The sequence below is a fragment of the Pseudopodoces humilis genome, chromosome 2, assembly GCF_049639895.1.
Source record: "Pseudopodoces humilis isolate 2021_Gansu_Grassland_sample_001 chromosome 2, ASM4963989v1, whole genome shotgun sequence".
NCBI lineage: Eukaryota > Metazoa > Chordata > Aves > Passeriformes > Paridae > Pseudopodoces > Pseudopodoces humilis.
In genome coordinates this window covers 26,125,539-26,147,840 of record NC_142201.1, presented here as the reverse complement: position 1 = coordinate 26,147,840, position 22,302 = coordinate 26,125,539, and the positions used below count along the sequence as shown (strand labels likewise).

Sequence of the window (22,302 nt, the reverse complement as noted above, 5' to 3'; positions counted from 1 at the left end):
ATTGGAGGGGGGAAAATTGGGAAAGGCAATGATGGCAAGGCAAGGTGGAGTTCAGCCAATACCATAAGCCCATTGCAAAACAGCATTGAGATGGGGAATGCCCTGGTGACTGTCTGGCTGAGATCTGGAGCTAGGACAAAAGAGGACACCAAAAGTTGAAAGGTACTAATCTGACAAAGAAGCTGGGTAGAGGGTGTGTGCATCTATTTGTGTGTGTGTGTGTGTGTGTGTGTGTGTGCGCGCGCAAAGGGAACTGCAACACCACCACCTGGGTGAAACACACATAAAAAAGGCCGACTTTGAACTCAAGAATGAGAGCAGCCAAACCAAAACCTACAGTTAATGGGGAAATGTATGCATGGCCTTCACTTTCCCTTCAGAGGAATAACAGTGTTTTATTTCAGTGAATTTGTGTTTGGATTACTTGACTGTCAATCATCTCCCTCTCTTTCTTGCACATTTGTGTCAGGACTTGGCTGAACACCTGTGTCCTGTCTGCAGCCAGGGGAGGGGAGGTAGAGTCCGTGGTGGGAGGCAGCTCCTCCATCCCCAAGGCTGCACAAGAGCCCCTGAGCCATTCTCTGGTGGTACCTACCACATGCCACCAGCCTGCGGAGGAACCTGGACAGCAGGCTCAGGCCAGACAATTAAAGCTAAATGAGATGTCCTCTGTTCTTGGCATCAGCCAGACTTGCTGTAGACAGAGGCTGTAGGGTGCCCAGAAGAGCTGAGACTGTTGGATTAACAGACCTGGTAATGGCTGTGGGCAGGAGAGGCTGGAGAGTGCCCCAAAGGCACAGATTTACCCCAGGGAGTACCCCTAAAGAGATGCACTTGTGAAGCAGGCATATCCCTGGACACACCTTCTTCTAGGGCCTTGGCTGGTTTTAGGAGAAATAAGCGTCTGTTACATTAAACCACAAGCACATTAAAGCACAAGCCAATAAATATGGTGGTTTTTTTCCTACCAGAGTATTTTGCAGTGGTTTTGAGTACACAAATAAATGCTACCTGAACCCTGAGTAAGTTTGGTGTTGCCTGCAGTGAAGCGATTAAATTCACTCTCATCATCTTTGTTTAAATGATTGTGACACCGTAATCAAAAGTGTAGCAATGATTCATGCCAATTTAAATTGGTGTATTAAGAAAGCACCATAGTTTCCAAGCACAAAAGAGACAGGTAGATGCATTTAAAATAAAAATATGTTGCAATGTGGGGTAGGTGAAAATAAAAGCAAGCAATAAAAAGAAATTCAATAATTACAATTCTTAAAAGATTCTCAAGATTCTTCCTGAACACAATCATTGTAATCAAACTGCTCACTGGTGACACTGCCTTTCCTTGGGTTCAGCTCTGCTGCTCCCACAACAGGGCTTGGCTATGTGTGTCCTGCAGCATGGATTAACAGAGGTGTTTTGAATTTCTCCTCCACCTGAGATCCACATTCTTGAGAACTGGATTATCATCAGGACCCACCAATGTGTCAGCCTGACTGCCCCAACCCACATCTCTCACCCACTCCTTTCATACCTCGTGTACAACCAGTGACTCTTGGCAGAGTGAATGCTGTCAACCTCAACTGTTAATGCCAGAAATCATGTCCCACCAGAAATAATCTGAAAATACAAGGACCTTATGAACTCAGCTTGCCTGCAGGGGGTTGAATTCCTTATGCATCACATGTGATGGCAAAACCAATTCCAACTGAATTGCTGAAGTGACATTTAAGAACCGCCAAACACATTAACAATTGCATGGAGACCAGCAATTTTACTCTGCGCTCCACCCAAGAAACTGGAACAGCACTATTTGCAATCATGATTATTCTTAGCTAAGTTGCCATGGAACAAAGCCTGGTTAATCCTAATAGACTGATTCAGGAACAATCTCTCTTTCTAATCTTATTGCCTAATTCTCTATCACTCGCATTAGGTTAGTATTTATTTAAGACGTAAGAGCAGCAAGATTTTCAAGGAGTCGTCATTTCACTATGTAGAGTGGTAGCAGCAGCACAGTCCTCTCACTAAGAATAATAAAGGATGTTTTTGTTTCTCTTTGAAGGAAGCAGGGTAAAGAATTTTTCCTTCCAGAAGCAGATCAAATCTCCATTGAATTTTCCTTGAATTCATAGGATTTAGTGCACATGAGTCCATGTGTTTCTTAGAGCCTTGGAAATGACAAACATTTGGTTAGTGATACCTTTGTCAGAGAAATTAATGTTTTGGGGAATGTGTATATAAGACAGATGTGCTGTTAAAAGAAGTTATTGTACTTTGCCATTTATCTGATGCCAGCTTCACGGGCACCTTCCTTCTATCACCTAAGCAATAGTCTGGGCTCTTCTATTTGCTGATAGTAATACATAACATCCATTTCAAACACCTTACAAGCTTCCTGGAAACCTGGCAAGAAGTGGTGTACATGCTAGCATCCCCTAGGGAATGCAGGCAGCACAGCAGAACAGCAGGAGCCTGCTATAAATGGCCTCGTGTTGCAATCAAGTTCATGGGGGAGAAGCTCATGCAATGTCCAGTCACTCAGCTCCTCCAGACTCTGCCATGCAAGTGTATTGCAAGACTCCCAAGGTAGCTGACTCATATATTGTGGCACAGCTCTTAGCAACGAGGTGTGCGCAGAAGTACCATGGGGAGAGGTGAATTCATTGTGGGTTTTTTGAGAATTGATGTATCAGAAATTAAATCATGGTCAGGTAGTGGAAAGGAGATATTGGGGAAAAGAATGCCATTCATGTTTGCAATATGCCTCACACAGATCTCCTTTAATAAATCCCTGGAAAAAGCCATGCAAGCTCTCTGCTCATAGAGCTGAGCTTGCAGTGATTAAAGCCACAGCAATATTTTCTTTACAAGAAATAGCACCATAAGGTCACTGCAGACATCACCACTCTGCTCAGGGTTATGGAGAATAAGGTAATTTAATTTTAAAGTGCCTCGTCACTGGAATAAATTTGAGAAAGATATTAAAACCAGCCCTGACCTGAAAATAGAGGTAGGTATCCAAAGCAAATAAGAGTTCTGATGAAACAGATGGCAACCATAATTAACTTTGGCATTTTCTGCCGTAAACCACATAGTTTTAACTCAATTAGTTGTCCTTTTTTTTCTTTTTTTTAATTAAACAAACCCACTTCCATCTAATCAGCAATGAGTTTATAGCCAAACAATAAAATAGCCAGTTTTAAGGAATCTGGATAGGACACAGCCCAGGCCAGCAGCCATCAAAGGCTCCAGTGCCTGCTTTCTCTTGGCTGGGAGGTCACGGAGCTGCTGCACCAGAGCCTGGCAGGAGCCCTGCCTTGTGCTGGGATCATATCTGTTTGTTTACACAAAATGTAAAAACCCATCCTGCAGCTGCTGCAAAACAATGTGAACTATGCTGTGCAAGCCAGGGGCGGTGGGTTAATTTTCTGTTATTTATCAGCAAAACTGGAATCTTCAGCTATTCACACATAAATGTGCCGACATAAACCAGTTTAGATAAATAGCTCTGATTCTGTTGTAAACACATAGGTATTTGAATCTTTCCTTGCTGCTTCAAAACTACAGTGAAGGCTAAGCCAGCAATCCTGCCTAAGATCATTTATCTTGTCTGTTCGTCTTGCAGCAGGAGAACATTATTAAAAAGGAGCATTTGCTTCCAAGTGATGTGACCATTCCTGGTGATAATTTCAACACGATTAAGACATCGCTACAACTTTACTTTTGTTGCTTTAGTAGGAAGTTAAAATTCAAAACATTTCTTACTATAATTCAATGGAAAGATCAAATTATTGAAGTCTTCTGATTTGTTTTGTCTCTGACGCTTTTTGCAACACCTGAGAGTGGATGTGTGCCAGAGAAGTCTGGAATTGACTATGAAAATGAAGGAATTAAGGATTTCTGATACTTTTTTTACTGTAAATGAGACGGGAAGGCTTCCATGGCCAAGGCAGTATATTTATATTTTCCTCCATTTCAACAACATTTTGACCATGTCAAGGCCAAGTTCATAATTTCACTTATTCAGTTTCATTATTGCCTGGAGTAATGAGAGCAGAGAGAAAAATGCTGGAGATGGCCCAGACCACAGCAAGTCAATGCAAAATGGTGAAGGACAGACATTTCAGGGCTTGTTTGTATTTTGTATCCACAAACTGCTTTTGCCTCTGTAAGTCAAGTTGTGCACAGCTTCACTTGGGCAAAATTCCCTAGATTTTTAGGGGAAATATGACTGCAGATGGGCAGGCTGCATCTGAAGGCAATGTCTCAGAGCACAGATGTAACAGAGAATCATAGAATGGTTTGGGTTGTAAAGGACCTCAAAGATGATCTTGTGCCACCCCTCCCTGCCATGGATACCTTCCATTAGACCAGGCTGCTCAAAGAGCCATCCAACCTGGCCTGGAACAAATCCAGGGATGAGGCATCCAGAAATTTTCTGGGCAACCTGTTCCAGTGCCTCACCACCCTCATAGTAAAGTACTTCTTTTTAATATCTAATTTAATATTAGGTAAGATATAAAAAAATAAATAAATATATCTCCAACATGGTGACAGCAAGACAGTCACTGTCTTGCTGTGCATCAGTAACAAATAAGTGCTGTCAGTGCTGGAAGTGGAAACATGCTAAACCCAGAGAATGCCTTGCAGGCAGACCTCCTATGACACCACCAGATGCACCGGGACTTGTATGTTCAGATTTCTTACTTGGAGATTGTCCTCTCTCTGTCAAACCTGAGTTTAACCTGGACCTAAATGTGGTTTCTCACATTTCTTCTCTTTTCCATCTCACTAGTACCCTCCTGTGTGACTCTGAATCACTGTGGGATTTCTGTGTGTCCTTGTCAGTGTAAGCTTTGGGTGAGAAATTGTGCTGGGGTCTTCTACAAAAGCAGTGAGAGCTGCAACTGCTGTGAGCAAGACTTGGGAGTGCTTGTGGCCCTGCTTCATCCCCTTGTCCTCTGGAAGTCAACAGGTCTGATACTTTGAAACTCCCTTGTCAGCCACAGGCTGTCTCTCTCCTGTGTGCACCAGCTGCTGAGGACTGTACTGAAATCCTCTTTGCACATCCAGAGCTTATGCCCAGCACGGGTCCTCGGCACAGGAGACTGGCACCAGGGGCCTCGAGCACAGCCCAGCACTCCAATGCCCCCATGAGATGGGCAGACCGCCTCTGAAACTCCCTTTGAGACTTTTCTTGCCAAGATGAGAGGAGTAGTGGCCTAAAGAACAAAAGAGAGGTCATTTCTTTGGTGATTACATAAATATTTTGAGCACCTTTGTAAATAATGTATGTGCTGAAGGAATGGGAATACTGCACAGCAGGGAGGGGTGTCAAAGAAAACAAACAACTGCTTTAAAACAAAATACTCAGGATACAGTGGCAAGGAAATCAGTCATAGGAGGGCCAAAATTAATTCACCAGAGCAAGGACAAAAGCTCAGAGCCACTTCTGAGCCAATCGTTGGTATATTATTATTAATAATAATATTAATACACACAATAGTGTGTATTCAGCATGTTTAAAGCTGATCTGCTCATAAATTGCTCTGTAGCTCCCTCTAACGACAACTTTACCAAAACTGGGCTCCGGGAGGCAGAGAACAATAAAACTCCTGTGCTCTTGGTGTAGCACAGAATCATACAATCACTGGATGGTTTGGGTTGGAAGGGGCTTTAAAAATCTTCTAGTTACAACCCTCCTGCCATGTGCATATCAGGAACATTTAGTTTATTTAAGGGCTTGTTTGAGTCAACTCCAACCTGCCTTTAGCTACAGCAATTTTTATTTTTTTTTTAGGAAAAATTAATACTCCATACTGTCATTTACTTTAATGCTGACTTTGAAACAAAGACATTTGTTTCAGAGTACAGAGGAAGAGTCTTAATGGACAATAGGTTGGTTACAGAGCAGCATCTGGAAACTAGAAGAAAACAATATTTCACAGTTCATTGTGTGATTCCCACATAAATAATTGATTTATGCAGCAAAATACTTTAAGAAAACCGTTTAACATTCTAGTACACATTGATTTGCCTCACAGTGAGGTAGAAAGCATTTCATTTAGCAGGGAGGTCTGTGGCTCAGCTGATACAAGTCCCAGAGTGGCAGGGCCTTGGAAGGAACCTGAAGTGACATGTAGCAAAGGACTCATTCAAATAGGAATATTTTGGTCCACATAGGCTACATATAGAATCACAAAATCATAGAACTCTTTAGGTTGGAAAGATCTCTTAATTCATCAAGTCCAACTGTTAATGTAGCACTGCAAGCTCCACCACTAAACCACATCCCCAAATGCCACATCTATGTGTCTTCAAATACCTCCAGACCTCTGGTGACTCCCAGAGGTGCCTGCTCTAGCCTGTCTGGCTTGACAGTCCTTTTGGTAAAGAAATTTTTCCTACTGTGCATGCTCTTTTGCTAAAAAATATGTAGTTACTACCTACTATTCACCCTCACATGACTTTTTTTGCCCCTTTTGGATGTTAACACCCCATTTGCACCATAGTGGGATGCTTCATTTAACCATAAACGTAGTCAGTTAGAAATCATTCTGGTTTAAAAAAAAAATAAATAAAAAAGTATTTTTTAAAATAATTTTTTAATTTAATTTTTAAAATTTATTTAGCTTTTATTTTTTTTAAATTAAAAAGTCAAGACATTTTAAGAGACTAATTTCTGCTTCAGAAATCACACAGGTGAACAGTTCAACCAAAAGGGGCTAAGGAACAGAGCACAGACAAAAGGAGTCAGGCAGCTGAGAGCAGTAAGCCCTTAAGCCAAAGCCACAGCAGAAAGGTGATTACATTATCTCTTTAGTGCACATATGGTCCTCATGTAAAAAGCTTCTGTCCCATCTGTGAGGTTGCTCTACCAATATCTGTTAATGACATGCTGAGACATCATTTTAACTGCATAGATGCTTTTCTCCAAACTCTTTATTTGGTCATTACCAGCTCCCCACTTCTCCAAAATAAAACAGCACAGTATCACTGAGCCGTTTTCAGGTCTGTAGCAATCGCATTGATGAGTCCTTATAATGTTACATATTTGCAAACTGCAGAATGAAGGAAAACAGAAGTAGCTTTAAGATTTCTTCAATGCATGTCCCCCGCTTTCCTTTAATTTTCAGAAAGATTCTGTCCTTAGAGTCAGTCTATAAGTATTAACATTCGTTTAAGGGTTTGAACACCAGTAATAATCAAAGTATTCACCTTTAACATGTTTTCATCATTTTTTTATCAGAACTATAGAAATTAAATATTTGCCAGGAGAGAAATCTGGACCATCTTCCTGTACTTTTTTGAACATGGGTCCAGCATTTGCTCTTCCCCAGTGACAGGAAACTTTTCCCAAACTCCATCAAAGATGATATACAATAGCAGTGGACATCAGCCAATTCTCACAGCACCCTGGACATCACCCCTAGAGCACCATGGATGTGTGAGTGGAGTTCTCGAGTCACTCCTGACTCAACCCTCTCTGATGGTAGCTCTTCCACTACTTCCACCCTTTGACTAAACAGAGAGGCATAGGAAACCTTGCTAGTGAGGAAAAGACAAAGGTGGCACTGGATACATCAGACTTCCGTGTGCCTGCAGCCACCGATCCACCCCACCCCACTTGGTTACAAGTCCTGCGTTTTCCTTGCTCAGGTTTTTTCCACTAATTCAGCAGTAAGTATTGGCTTTGCATGGCCAGGCTTGGGTAGTGGGGGGTCTTCTGTGAGAAGCTGCCAGAAACTTCACCCTCTTGTGTCTGTGAACATCTGACTACTCCTAACGAGAAGTACATAGCACGGATGCTGTAACTAATAAAACTTTTAGTCTTCTGCAAAGTCAGGATGACATATACCTATGCTAGGGACCTTTTTCTTAATGAAAGCATTTAATTTTCCCCATTAGGTTTAAAGATTTATTTTTATTTTTAAAATGCAGGAGGTTTGGGAGTTACTTAAAAATCGTTTTTCCTCAATATGTTTCAAGTTTTAGGGCTGTGCATGGAGGAAGAATATGAAATAAAACTAAACACTGAGTGTACAAAAAGCAGAACAACTGTTTTTAATTTTTTTCTCTTGCAGCACTGGAGGAAGCCTCTGGGAATAAATGCCTGTTTTTCCACTGAGTTTCACTTAAACTTTGGAGTTTGCGGTTTTGGGTTTCAGAAGGTTGTACACTTTGATGAGTCAATATTAGTATAAGCATTTGAGACAGAGAATCAGAACATCTGGTTTCAATACCTGCACAAACCTCTGTTGCAGTCATGGAGTGTCTAGGTACAATGAGGGCTACCCTGCAGCTTCAACAGAATAGCAAGCCCCAACTACAACACCAAGGCTTAGCTCAGGTAATGAAACACTAAGCACACAAACACAGCTTATCCATTTCGATGGGGGTTAGCACTTGTGGCTTGGGCACTCTTTCATGAGGCACAAGAAAAATCTTGCCTGAGCATAGACAGACTAAAAAGGTAGAGAGGCAGTGCAAGAAAAAACCAACCCAGCATATCTGACAGAGACAGATGTGAGGAAATAATAAAACTGAGTTGTCACATCATCGATAAGCAACTTAGCCAGCATGTCTGTGAGTGAGGGTGCGGTTTCAGTTACCATAAGCCCATCTGAACTCACTGTCAGAAAGGCAGACAGACAGAATGCCTACTCATTTGATTGTACAGCTCAAAATACATGGTCAAGTATGCCAGACAATACAAATTAGCAAGAATTCCTTTGACTTGAATTCTACTAAATGAACTAAAATTTAATACTTTTTTTATAGAATCTTTCTCAGAATAGACAATTGTGAAGCACGGAATTCTTACTTTAAAACACTGAATCCTAAATGGTCTTCAGGAGTTTTTCAACACAACTAATTTACTCACATTAATGTAAGACCAACCAGTAATGTTATACGTGTTCATATTCTTATGGTTACATTCCACATGATTTCTCTGATCAAACAATAAGCAACATTCTGATATACCAAGACAGCTACTTAGACACTCTTAGCTATGCTGAAGATAAAATATTACTGGAACTAATAATTCTTGCAAGAATTGCTCCCCAAATATCAAATGAAATGAAGTTGCAACCTGAGACAAAAATGGCCTTTTCTAACACCTCCAAGTTATCTGTAAAAGACTACTTTTAGTTTGATTGAATGTATGCTGGTGAAAATGCACTTTAAAAACAGAGCATTCCATACAACTAACCCAACTAACCACTTTTTGCCATAAAAAGGCGAAGGTAAGTTTGTATTGCTCATATGGCCACAGCTAACATCCTTCTATAACAATGTCCTCCCATGTTTCATTATTGTTTCTATTTTGTACTTTCCTTTGAGCATTCTTCAGGAAAAGGATTGAAACCAGCGTCCTTCCAAAAGCACACAGAAGAGATTGCTCTCCAAGGATAGGGATCATGTGAAAGGAACTGCCTAAAAGCTCATACAGAAGCTTTTTCTCAATCATATATATGATCTATTAATGTAACAAGCTTTTGAAAGTTAGAGAACATGAAAGCTGAATATTACACCCAAGTATATATTGAAGACATGCTGCAAAGTCAGGAAATTATTTAATTATGCTTTCATTATTAAATATTATTTGTCACTGCAAGAAATAATATTTTCTAACACTTGGGAAGTAAAGAACGACTGTATGAGACTGAATGAGTCACTTTTACTGGCTTTTAGTTACCACTCTTTGTACACTGAACTGTAGCCACACGACATACATAGTAAGTCACAGAATGCATTTGAATTATTCATATAGACATGGTAGGAAGGCAACTCTTCCATGTTAATAAATAACACTGAGAAGTCACCTGAGTGTAGAGCTTTAAATACCTTTGCCTTTCCATACAGACATCCTCTTGAATGACAACAGGTAAAAGTACAAGCTTCAGTCAAACCAATCTGAAGCTCTTTGGTTGGAGCTTACACTTGGAGACTTTTATATTATTATTTTAACACTAACACCTTCATATCCTAAACCTATATTTAAAACAGCTTGTCTAGAATTGTCTAGGAATTCCTGGAGAGGAATTCCTTCTTTGTGCTGCCTCCACTTAAAATCTACATTCCTGCTGAATTATTAAAGTACTTACGTGTTTTTAACAAATAATACACAAATAACACAAAGGCCAGCATCCTAAATAATAATGCAAAAATTCTTGTTTTCCTTCTATTACATCTGACATGTTCTTCTGAAAGAGATGGGAAATTTAGACTAACCTTGGTTAGTGATGACTGGGAAGTGGAAGTTTTCAAAGCAGACCTCCTGGGTAATTATGTACCTCTTGTTGCCAAAGATACTTGAAAGATACTACATTGAACACAAAGGTTTAATTCTTGACTTGAAAAAAAAAAAAAAAACAACCAAATTATGGCCAACACCAGGTTGGGTCTCTTTTTATTGTTAAAACATTAAAGCATAACATTTCACCAAATACAGGAAATTCAGGGGTTGTCTGACATTACAAATATTGGGATCATCAAGAGAAAATGTTGAGCTATACATAGTCTGACGTTAATCTATCAATTTAAAGTTTATTAGTACATGATTAAAACATGGCCGAAATACAGAACCACAAAATAAGTACCTTGATGCTTCTAAATCTGAGACAAGTCAGAGAACTGAGTGCAATAAATTTCCAGCAAATGTCTATACACTCAATTACAACCTCAGGGCAGAATCATTCCAGGAATATCGGTAGTTCATCTCATTCTGGCTCATTCACATTCAATTTAGTGAGAATTTTGATTTGAGAACTTGATAAAAACATTTTTAAAAATACAACATTTAACAAATGTGAAAAAAGAAGTTGTCTTCACAGGAAAATATGGATTGCTTGCCACTCCAGTCCTTAATTGCCTATATGTTTTACAAATCTTTACAAAACTAATTTGTATCCATTTTGGTTTCAAAAACATAGTACATCTGAAAAATAAAATATGACTCTACTGATGGGTAATACAAAGACATGAACACGCATTTAAAATTACTTTAAAAAGTAAATTTTTTCAGTAATACAGCTATAAGACAAGTTAAACATAGTACAATAAACCATGCATCTTCTGACTTGTCAGATCAGCTAAACTACTCGGTTAACATACAGTAACACTTTTGAACACTTTGTAAATTCATCTTTTCTAGCACAAGGAAAAAAAAAAAGAGATTAAATTTGTTCTTCAAGTGGTTCAAGGCTGTCCAAGTGTTTTTTAGGTGTATCATCACTGTGACGGCTTTGGCAATGGGTTAAATGTTTCTTAAAGCCTCGGGGAAAATTTGATTCAAAATTACAACGGGGACACTTCAACAAACTTTGACCATGAGCAGCAACATGATTTTTAAGAAGAGACTCCAAGAGAAAAGCTTTACCACATATTTTACATTTGTATGGGCTTTGAACGTTATGCTTGTTAACTAAATGGTGCAAGACAGCACCTTTTTTCATTGCACGACAGCAACAAATTTTGCAGTAATACTTTCCCTTGCCACGCTTCATGTATTTTGCTATTTCTTCCTCAGAGATGAAAGCCTCTTTCTCTTCAGTAAACTGAAGCACACACTGTGGCTGCGTAGGAGTAGTCGCATCCATTTTGCTCTCTTTGCTGTAATCCGATGACTCCATATCATACTGCTCTTGGTCACTGTTGGATTCTTGTTCCTTTATCTCCATCGAGTCCACTGCTGTCTTTCCACACTCACTGCTATTTAGTTCAGAATCTGAGTTCTCCTGGTTTTCCTTCTTGGGTTTCTTTGCTGGGCATGAATATAACATGTGTTCAGGTGATTCTTTGGCTAATATTGATTGTTCATCCTGTGAGAATAAATCATCCAGTGGTTTCTGATCATCTAAACTGTGAGAGAGAAAGTCACTCTCACCAGACTCACTAGGTGTTTGGGGCTCAGAGAAAAAGCCCGAAGCAGACTTGTGAGGCTCGGAAAACAGGATGCTCTTCTGGATTTCAGAAGGTACAGTAGTTTCAGCATGTCTCTGGACATCAGAGGATAGAGCAGCAGCAGGCTTCTGCATCTCAGAAAATACAGCATGCTTTTGAACATCAGGGGAAACAGCAGATTTCTGGCCATCTGTGAAAACAGCTTGCTTGAGTGTCTCAGGAGAAACAGGAGTAGGTTTCTGGGACTCAGTAAAGAGGCCATGTTTCTGAACTTCAGGAGATGTGGATTTCTGAGACTCTAGAAAGGAAGTAGACTCCTGAACTTCAGAGGAAATGGAAGTGAGTTTTTGGGCTTCAGAAAACTGGGCATGCTTCTGGACTTCAGAAGAAACAAGAGCAGATTTTTGGGCTTCAGAACACAGAGCTTGTTTTTGACCTTCAGTAGAAACAGCAGAAGTAGATGTCTGATTCTGGGGCTCAGAGAAGACAGCACGTTTCTGGACATCAGTAGAAGCAGTAGGATTAGATTTACGAGTGTCTGGGAACAACACTCTTTTCCGAGGTTCAGGGAAATGAGCCCGTTTCTGAATCTCAGATGAAGCAGCAGAGGTGGATTTCTGAGCTTCAGGAAAATACACAGATTTCCGTGACTCAGAGAGTTTCCAAGATTCAGGAGATACTGAAACACCAGGCTTACGGACCTCAGGAAAGAAAGAAGGCTTCCAGGAGTCAGAGGAAACAGTGTGACTAGACTTTCGAATCTCAGGAGAAACAGGGGGAGAATGCTTCCATGTGTCAGGGGACAGAACAGGTTTCCAGCCTTCAGGGTAAACAGATGAGATGGGTTTCCAGGGCTCAGAAGAAACAAGAGTAGACTTCTGGGATTCAGAAAAGGATGTAGACTTACACGAATCAGAAACAAGCCTCCTAGGTTCTGGCAACACAACCGAACCAGGCCTTCGGGACTCAGGGGCAGACCTCCGGGGTTCTACGGACACTGACATGGCAGGCTTTGAAGCCCAGGGAGAAACTGTGGGAGACTTCTGCACTTCATGAGGTGCAGACCTCCAGGGCTCAGGGGAAACAGTTGGACCAGGTCTCCATGACTCTGGCGAAACTGCAGAAGCAGGCCTCCGGGTTTCAGGAGAAGAAGCGGAAGTGGGCCTACGCATTTGAGAGGGATGCCTCCGTGGTTCAGGAGACCCAGCTGGGGCATACCTCCGTGGTTCAGGGGACACTGCTGGAGGAGGTTTCTTTGGCTCTGGTGACACAGCTGGGGAGTATCTGCGGGGTTCTGGAGACACAGCAGGAGAATGGCGCCGGGGCTCTGGTGATATGGCAGGGGAATGCCGGCGGGGCTCTGGAGATGTCGCTGGGGAGTGCCGACGGGGCTCCGGAGACACGGCTGGGGCTGGCTTCTGTGGGTCGGGGGAAACAGCAGGAGATGGCTTCTGTGGGTCGGGAGACATGACGGGAGATGGCTTCTGTGGGTCAGGAGACACAGCAGGAGATGGCTTCTGTGGGTCAGGGGACACAGATGAGGCTAACTTCTCTGGATCAGGAGATGTGGCCTGGACTGACTTTTCTGGATCTGGAGACACAGTCTGGACTGACTTCTCTGGCTCTGAGGAAGTCACCTGAGCAGACTTCTGGGGATCTGGAGACACAGAAGATTTCTGAAGCTTGGGAGAAACAACAGGTTCAGATTTGGGGAGTTCAGGAGAAAGAGCAGGTTTGCGTAACTCAGGAGAAAGGGAAGGTTTCTGTGGCTCCAACGTGACACTTTTTTTGGATGAATCTGAATCTCCTTCTACCTGTTGCTCTTTCTGCTCCTTGTTCCACTTCTCAGGTGCTCCATGCTGTGCTTTGATGTGATAATATACGTTGCAATACATCTTGCTGGTAAAGAAACATTTATGGCAGTGAAACAGTTTTGCACTTTTTTGATAAAATATAAGTTTACCTAAACCAGCAGCATCCATTTCATCACAATACTCTGGGTGAACGGTACCCATATGAATTTGTATGTTTTCATAGTCAGTTCCTCTGAAGCTGCAGTAGTCACACTCCAAGCGCTCTGTGGTTTTCCGTAGTATCTGCAACATGTCCATTTTTCTATAGGCAGAAACAGTTTCCACAGCACTGCACCTTTTAAAGAGGAATTTTCAGTTCCTGCAAGAAAGGAAAAAGATCTGTATAGTTATCTGTCCATGTTAATTTCAATGCTGTCACTCCTAAATAACCACATGGGCTTTTCCCTGCTCACCCCCCTCCCTTTTTAGAAAGCATAAATTTTGCACAGATAATGACTACTTCATAAAGAAGTCCAAACACAGGTGTCACCAACTCCTGAAAGACATTTTGCATCAGTAAAACTTGAAAAAACAAAGCTTATACTTAGCAATAGGCCTTCCTACCTATGTAAAAAAACTGGAAGCAATTGATAAAAGAAGAACCCAGGTGATGAAGAGCAAAGTTTGAATTTCATTTGATAAATGTGACTTGTTTTCTCCATTTTCTTCTCTTCCCATATTTGATGTGCTTTTATTGACATTGTATTATTTACATTATACATGTAAACTGAAAACAAAAAGTACTTTGGAAAGTACTTGAAACACTGCCACCGAGATAAGGCCATTTAAAAAATGCATCTCCGTCATTAAATTTCCAAACAAATCAGCAGTTTTTGACAAAGACCAAACAAAATTCAAGAAAACAGCAGCCTAAAGCCTAGGCTTTTTTCATCTGTCAAATACTGACTTCCTTTAACTAATTACATGAAAAAAAATAATGCTGATCATAAAGACTTCATGTATTATGAAAACGACTTTTCCTGTTCCATTATTTCATCTGTTATCCCAATAGCAACAAAAATATCATTTAAGAAAAACAGCAGAGTTTTTTTTTCCCCAGTTGGTATAGTTAACAGTCTGCTGTATCCAGAACATTGTTTTCCTCATCCCAAAGATGGAAATTTCTCAAAATTAATGGTTTTTGCAAGACTTTAAAAAGCCCAATATAATAACAAAAAAAACCAAACAAAAAAAAAACCCCAAAACCCAAACAAAAAACCCCCAAGCACAAATAGCTTTTAATGATTTTGCTAGATTCCCGTTTCCAACAGAATTTAACCAGATTAGCTACTACAATAAGCAGCAAACCAAGTCTAGCCATATTCTGTAAGTTACATCAACATAAAAGTGGAAGGTAAAAAGGACATTTAAGTGAAATGCACACACTTTTTTCTTCTAGGTTGAAATTAAACACTTATACCTGATTAATCATGCTAAGCTATGAATCTAATTTTGGGAAGTCATGTAAAACACACTGCTTCAAAACACTCAAAATTGTTGTTGTATTTTAACATTAATTTACCTGTCTAAATATATATTAGACTAACAAGTCTAAAAATATGCATTCAAAGCAAGTTTTCTTAATTTATTCCTAAAGCATTTTTCCCCTGGTTTCTTATGGAAATGAGGCTTACACAAACACATTGCCCTACAGTCAATGCCAATCAAACTGGACAAAGCAATCCAGCCCTACTTTGCATTTCTACACCTTTCATGAAAATCGGGAACTAGAGAATGCAAGCAATGCCTCCACTGAGGCAGAATATGTCACTTAGCAGCGACTTCTTCTGTTTAGCCTCTACACAAATAGTCTTGAAACATTCAGAGCAAGCAGTGTCTGATTCAGCTTGTAATTAAGGAAAAAGGGAAGAAATTAAAAATACTACAGCAGTGAGCTGCTTTGGGCTTGGGGCACAGACAGAATAAAAGCAAATTAGCAGTGCTGCTAAAGGATGAGATGGATACAGCAAAAAAACGGGAAAGAAGGATTGGCTGAGGAACAAGCGAGCACAAATTCTTAAGAAATAGAGGTTCACTAACTCAGCTGCTTATGGAACAACTCCTTTGCGTGCACTGTGCGTACACACTTCACATTAAGTCACAGGAACAGGTAGATTTCCTGTGAAGCATGGTGGAACCACAAATGGAGCTTTAAGAAGGATCCTGCTTTACAACCATGAGACAAATGAACAGCATCCAACCACAGCCTAGCTACAAATGAGAAGTAATTACTCTGCTCTGCAAACACTGAAGTGGAAGGACCTTTGGGGTATAAGGCGGAGCTTCCCAGCACTGCTGGCAGCAATACAAAAGACACCCCAAATTGTAGCCCACGCCACATTCAGTGTGGACCCAAAACACTTCCCAACATCTTATAACAATTTTTTATGTCTGTGAAAGATGAAAGCAAAACAGAAACTTGACAGCAGTGCTCAGTGGGCTGTATCTCTGCAACAGAAAATAACTTGCCAATTAAAAATCCACAGCACATCATGTCTTAGTACTCCAAAAGACCTTCAAGTCATTATGAATTACAGTTTATGTTTTGTTTGCAGAACTCAGGACAATGGGAGGACAAGAAGATTTAAATTTGAAAGCAACAATTTCTGATATGAGCTAAATAAAAAGGTTTTGGGTGTTTTTAATCAAATCACAGCAGAACATAATTAGGACAATAAAGACATATGCAGTAATCACATTTTTAGACTTGAAAGAAAATTTGTCAATTCCAAAATTGGTTGCAATCTTGAATTAACCATTTTCACTAGAAAACCAAATAAGGGCTTTTGCAATTTGAATTTATCACAGTTTATAACAAAGTTTACTAGACAATATTTTCTGCTCTCTTCATAATTTCCCTGCACTTCGCATGTCACCTGTTGCCCTTGCTGCAGCTTTTTGTTATTCACTGAAATACACTTCACCACACCTCCCAACCTCTTCTTTTATTCAGTTCTACTTTACTTTATTATGAAAATCCCCACTTTCTTTCCAAATACAACTGTTAGAAGAAGTCAGGGATTACCTTCCACAAATTGTCCAAATTGCTGCTAAGCTTTTTTCACCATGAAATTATTTTGGAGCCAAAGAAGTTACAGGCACACTCCAGACATCCAGAAGTCTTGACAGTCGAGCCTTTTGCATAAGAAATAACATTAAAGAGCTGAGGGCATTTTAATGTTTTTGTTTTTTTTAATGTGATTGCCATCACTCACCATTTCTAGTTTTGTAACTCAACTCACTGTATCTGGCAGTCACTGAAGTAACTGCCTCTTCTGCTGAAATATCTACTTAATTGAGGCATCCTACTGATCAAGGCAACTTCTGGTTAAACCTTAGGCTGCAAGTCCAATGAATAGCAAATCTAGTTTTAATATGGTTACTGAGATCAGTAACAAACAGTGCTGAGCCCCTACTAACTCATGTTGTCAATTTAAATTTGTTGAAACAGTTCTGAAAGAATAAACTCTCAGATGTTGCTGGTTCATTTAGCACAGCTCTAAATAACTAGGCTGAGAGATTTTCCTGTCAAGCCCTCCAGACTCCTTCTCAATATTAAGGTCCAATGTTTCTACATGGTTTTCGTTGCTGCCCTCCTCTGTTTTCAAGTTTATCACACAGATGACTCTGCTTCACACTGTTCTTTGCCATCACCTCCAGCATCAGAACTTGTTCTGCACTGGATCCTGCCTTGCCTAGCTGGGTGAAAGTGCAAGGAACAGCACTGTCATGAGCAACAGCTTCTCCATGAAACAAAGCAGAAGACAGATGGTCACTGGAGTATCTCTCAAGACTTCTTGAATACTTCTACAAGGACAAAGAAGCTGCCACCTCTGCAAGTACAAATAACTTCTGTGCAGGCCCCAGGCCACTTTGCTGAACACTCTGCCAGGCCATAACTGTTTTGTAAAAAAGACACCTGAGCATTCCCCTATTTGAACTCTCAGTTAACAGAATGTGCAGGGCAACAGTGGCTATAACTGAGGCTGTGCTTCATGCCACTGTAACACTACAAAGCACAACACATTCCTTAATTGCTCCTTCTGAATTCCCTCCTACTTTTCTCACTTTCCATGACTGCAACCCTGAGAAAACAAATACAGATGCAGCCAAATATAACTAATTATCTGTTCTGAGAATACACTACAACTGAATTAGAAGCCCGAAGCCCAGAATTTATGCCTGTCCTGCATCCACATCCTGCCTTCAAGACAAAATACTATGATACAGCTAAGATTCTGAAGCTTTCAATACTAAATTTTAACTTAAGGCAGCCAAGATTAATTCAGAGTCTTCCTAAGACATGACATTTCCCACTGAAATCTACCTGAACAGGTAAGTGCTTCTGGCTAAAAGCTCACTATATCCTCAGATATCAAGCACAGTAACAGCATCAGCACTAACTCAGCTCTTAGCTGACTTGAAGTGACACAGATCAATGTCCATCACTCAGTTTTAAAGCTGCCTGAAGAGACACAAACCTCTGCAGTGGGACCACCTAGTCCCTACTGCTGCTCCATCAGCCACCTCTCCCAACCCCTCTTCTTTCATGCATGTTTAGAACCTACATACAGAGGTTCCTACCACCAACTCTCTCCTCTCTCCACTGAGATGCTGAAGATCCTTACACCACCTCCTGTCCCCTACACTGCAGTTTTGCCATAATCTCCTCCACCAGAGGAAGAACCGAAAAACAGCATAGGAAAAAGATTGGTAAAAAGAGCACGTATCTGTCTGAGAAAAGAACAACCATTGCATCTTTTCTTGATTTGTTCTCAGCAGCCAAGAGGCTAAAATCATGCTTTGGCAGAAAGAAGTATCCAGGAAGTCAGAGCCAGTGAGAGGCAAATTCAACCAAAACTTGGTTATGAGTATTGCAAGGCAGCCACAGAGTGGAGTCAAACATCAGAAGTTTCTGTTAAGCTCATGTTAAACTGAGCAATAGGAACGTCCTAATCTAATGCACAGAGAGGAGAGACCTCCTGATGTCTTCCCAGCCAACACATCCACCCATGTCAGAGATGGTTCCTGAATTCTGCATCCCATCTTCCATGGGGATCCCACTTAAGATTGAGCCATACTTCCTACAGCCTGTCAAAAACTTCCTAGTGGAAGAAAAGTGGAATAATGCAGAGGAGATACCTACATATAAGAAGGAATCCATGCATGGAGGTGGCACAACCTGACTCCAGCAGCAAACAAGATGTCTCTACTTCTTAACTCCATTCCAATTTCATTGCTACAAGTCTTCCAATCATTCCTGGTAATTTTTAATAAACACATTCTACACTTAGCACTGCAACATTTAATATATACCTGCATTTTTCCTCTAGATAAGCTGCGACTGTCTGAGGGAAGCAACAAAGAGCTCAGAGAGAAAAATCTAGACTGTCTGTGAGCACAGAAAATTAAGATTTCTTTTAACACTACATGAAGAAATTCAGAGCACAGTAACAAGTAGTCTGCCACATCACTGTTCTAAATCAGACTGTCTTGGTTCTCAGTGGCAGAAGAATTCATAACTCTTTTCCTCTCAATAAACAATCAAGCCTGGCAAAACACAAGCAGATAGAGGACATGCAACCTACTTTAATGACACCAACACAGATGGGAAAATGATCTAGAAGAAAGCCCTGTGATTTTCTCCAATGTCCTACAACCACACATAGAATTCCCTATACCAGTCACTGCACAGGAAGGATCACTGTTTATTTTCATAAGCCTTGGAAGTTTCTTGCAGGCCAACAGTTCAGTCATAACCTCTGCCAGTGAGGAAGGTCAATGGTAAATTTGTTCCCAGCAAAAGAAAGCTGGGTAAGCGAGATACAGCAGCATCATTGCCTTTGTTAGCAGGAGCAGATCCGGACTTTTGCTGGGTTTTTGCTGTTCTTGCAGTGCCAAAAAGTAAATGGCAGTCTGGTGGCAGCATGATGCTTCTCTTGAAGCTACATCCCTATGTTGTGACTGACAAAGAGAAGTTCAGCTCCCAGAGGAAGCTGAACACAAACACCCCACAGTGGGGCAGAGCAGGCACTTCACAATGCACAAAGCAGGTAAGGGCATCTCTTCTAAGGCACCATGACCAATACAGGCAGCCCTATGCTCCTGCTAGTCCAGAAGTGTCCACAGTATCTGACTACAACCTCACATCTTAACTCACAGCTATCAGCCAGTCTATTCAGGCTAAGTGCCATCTGCAACAATTGCTGAACTATGTCTTTAAAATTACACAGCTACACAAGGCACAAACACTCTGACCCAACCAGCCACTGAAACAGTAAGATATGCTAGGAACATGGGAGGCACCAGATCCAGGCAGGAAATGCTGTATTATGAAGTTCCATGTTTCCAGGAAAGGTTCAAGTCAGGGGAGGTCTACAAAGTGACAATACTTGATGCACATGCAGATGACTTAAGAAACACAAAGCATCCAGAACTGCAGCAATTTTGCAATATTTCAATCTTTGTTACAAGAATGACAAGTCTACACAACATTAGATCTCAATACAAGATCTAACAACAGTCTAAATTGCAGAGTAAAATCAATGTACCTTTGACAGATTCAAGATAGAAGAAATTAATTCTATGTACTTCTGACACAGCTTTCTAACTCCAAGTTGACAATTCCATTTAGTTGGCTTCCAAAAACGGCCCCAAAAACCTTACTGCTGCAGTGCTATACCTAAGCTAATGAAATGCCACTAGACCCACTAGAGCATTACAATTTAGTCAAGAACTGAATTATGGTTGTAAAACTTGGTGTTAACAGGCTAAGAATTCCATTTACACTACTCTGAAAGAAGATGGGGTTCAAGGGAAGATTATGGAAGAGAAATATGAAACACAAAGTTTCTATATTCCTTACTTGCAAAAAAATCATGGAATCATTGAGGTCGAAAAAGACCTCTGAGATCATCAGGCACCAGGCTATGACTGAACACCACCTTGTCAAGTAGACCATGGCACTCAGTGCCACATCCAGCCTTTCCTTAAAACATCTCCAGGGACAGTGACTCCAACACCACCCTGGACAGCCCATTCCAATGTCTAATCACTTTCACAGTGAAGAAATTCTTCCTAATGTGCAATCTAAATGTCCGTTGGTTTAATGTCCGCAATTTAAGATTATGTCCTCTCATTTTGTCACTTGTTGCGTGGGAAGAGAGGCCGAATCCCACCTGGCTACAGCCTCCTTTCAGGTGGTTCTAGAGAGTGGTAAAGTCCCCCCCGAGCCTTCTGTTCTCCAGGCTAAACAAGCCCAGCTCCCTCAGCCGCTCCTCACAGGACATGCTCTCCAGAACTGTTCTGAGCCTTGTTCTGCACCTGCTTCTCTGCTCCCACGTGCGACGCACCCGCTCCCGGCAGCTATTTCTGTCACCGGGAAGGGCCCGGTCCCGGCGGGGACACGTCCCGTGCCGAAGTCGCTATCCCAGGACAGCAGACCGGCAGCGTGCTCCTCCTGCTCCTCGCTCCGCCGGCATCACTTGAACTTTCCTGCGGGGAGGGGGTGCCTGCGGGCTCGGCTTTCCCGGGGCCGCCGGCTCCCCGCTGCCCGGCCCTCCCGGGGCCGCACCCCCGGGGCCGGGGGGCCACGCCGCCCGCCCATTCATCCCGCCCCTCCGGGCGCCCTCCCTCGCCGCCTCCCCTCTCCCTCTCCCTCTCCCCTCCCGTGCGCGGCCCCGCCGGTTTTGTTCCCCCCGCGCCGGCACCGGCAGGCGCCGCCACCCCCCGCGCGGCGGGGGCTGGACAAGGGGAAGGCCCAGGCCCGATGCCCAGAGGGAGTGAGGGAAGCGCGCCGGGCCCGGCCGGCGGGAGCGGGGGACGAGCGGGACGCGGTGCCCACACTCACCGTTCGGCACCTCCGGGACGGCGGGCGCGGGGCCGGGGGGGGCCGGGCCGGGCTCCCCCCGCCAATGGCGGCGGCGGCGGCGGCGGGAGGCGGGGCCGGGTCACGTGCCGCGGCCGCGGCGGGGGGGACGGGGGTGGGGCCGCGGCGCGGCGCCCTCCGCGCGCGCCGGCAGGGGGCGCTGCCGCACAGGGGGGGGCCGGCCTTGTCTGGGGGCCCACAGAGTGCTTGTCCAGGGCGGAGAGAATTCCGGAGTCCCAGAAACACAGCGTCGCAAGGTCACAAACTAGGCTGCAAAAGACCTCTGAGAACCTCGACTATGACCAAATACCGCTGTGCCAACAAGACCATGGCCCTCGGTGCCATGTCTAGTCTTCCTTAAGCACCTCCAGGGACTGTGACTCCACCACCTCCCTGGGCAGCCCCTTCCAGTGACCAGTCACTCTCTGAGTGAAGAAATTCTTCCTAATATCTAACCTAAAAATCCCTTGATGTACTTTAAGACTGTGTCCTCTCATCCTGTTGCAAGTTGCCAGGAAGAAGAGTCTGACTCCCATCTGGCTACAGCCTCCTTTCAGGTGACTGTAGAGAGTGGTAAAGCGTCCCCTGAGCCTCCTGTTCTCCAGGCTGAACAACCCCAGCTTCCTCAGCTGCTCCAGACAGGACACCCACTCTATCCCTCTAGGACACCCACTC

General features: G+C 42.4%; 1 protein-coding gene across 4 annotated transcripts; it reads right to left on the bottom strand.

Annotated features, from left to right (window-relative positions):
- Nucleotides 1–10,397: 10,397 nt before the first annotated feature.
- On the bottom strand, nt 10,398–21,691 carry CHAMP1 (chromosome alignment maintaining phosphoprotein 1). Of its 4 annotated transcripts, XM_088052169.1 has the most exons (3): nt 21,610–21,656; nt 16,786–16,895; nt 10,398–14,079 (listed from the first exon to the last, which is right to left on the bottom strand). In XM_088052169.1, exon 3 carries the CDS (start codon nt 14,016–14,018, stop codon nt 11,181–11,183), a length of 2,838 nt encoding a protein of 945 aa, XP_087908295.1. In that variant the 5' UTR covers nt 14,019–14,079; nt 16,786–16,895; nt 21,610–21,656; the 3' UTR covers nt 10,398–11,180. The 4 variants fall into 4 exon arrangements, with proteins under 4 accessions (XP_087908295.1, XP_005516632.2, XP_087908296.1 ...); XM_005516575.3 differs by lacking the exon at nt 16,786–16,895 and having other exon boundaries at nt 21,610–21,691; XM_088052170.1 differs by lacking the exons at nt 16,786–16,895; nt 21,610–21,656 and adding an exon at nt 21,084–21,278.
- Nucleotides 21,692–22,302: the final 611 nt, after the last annotated feature.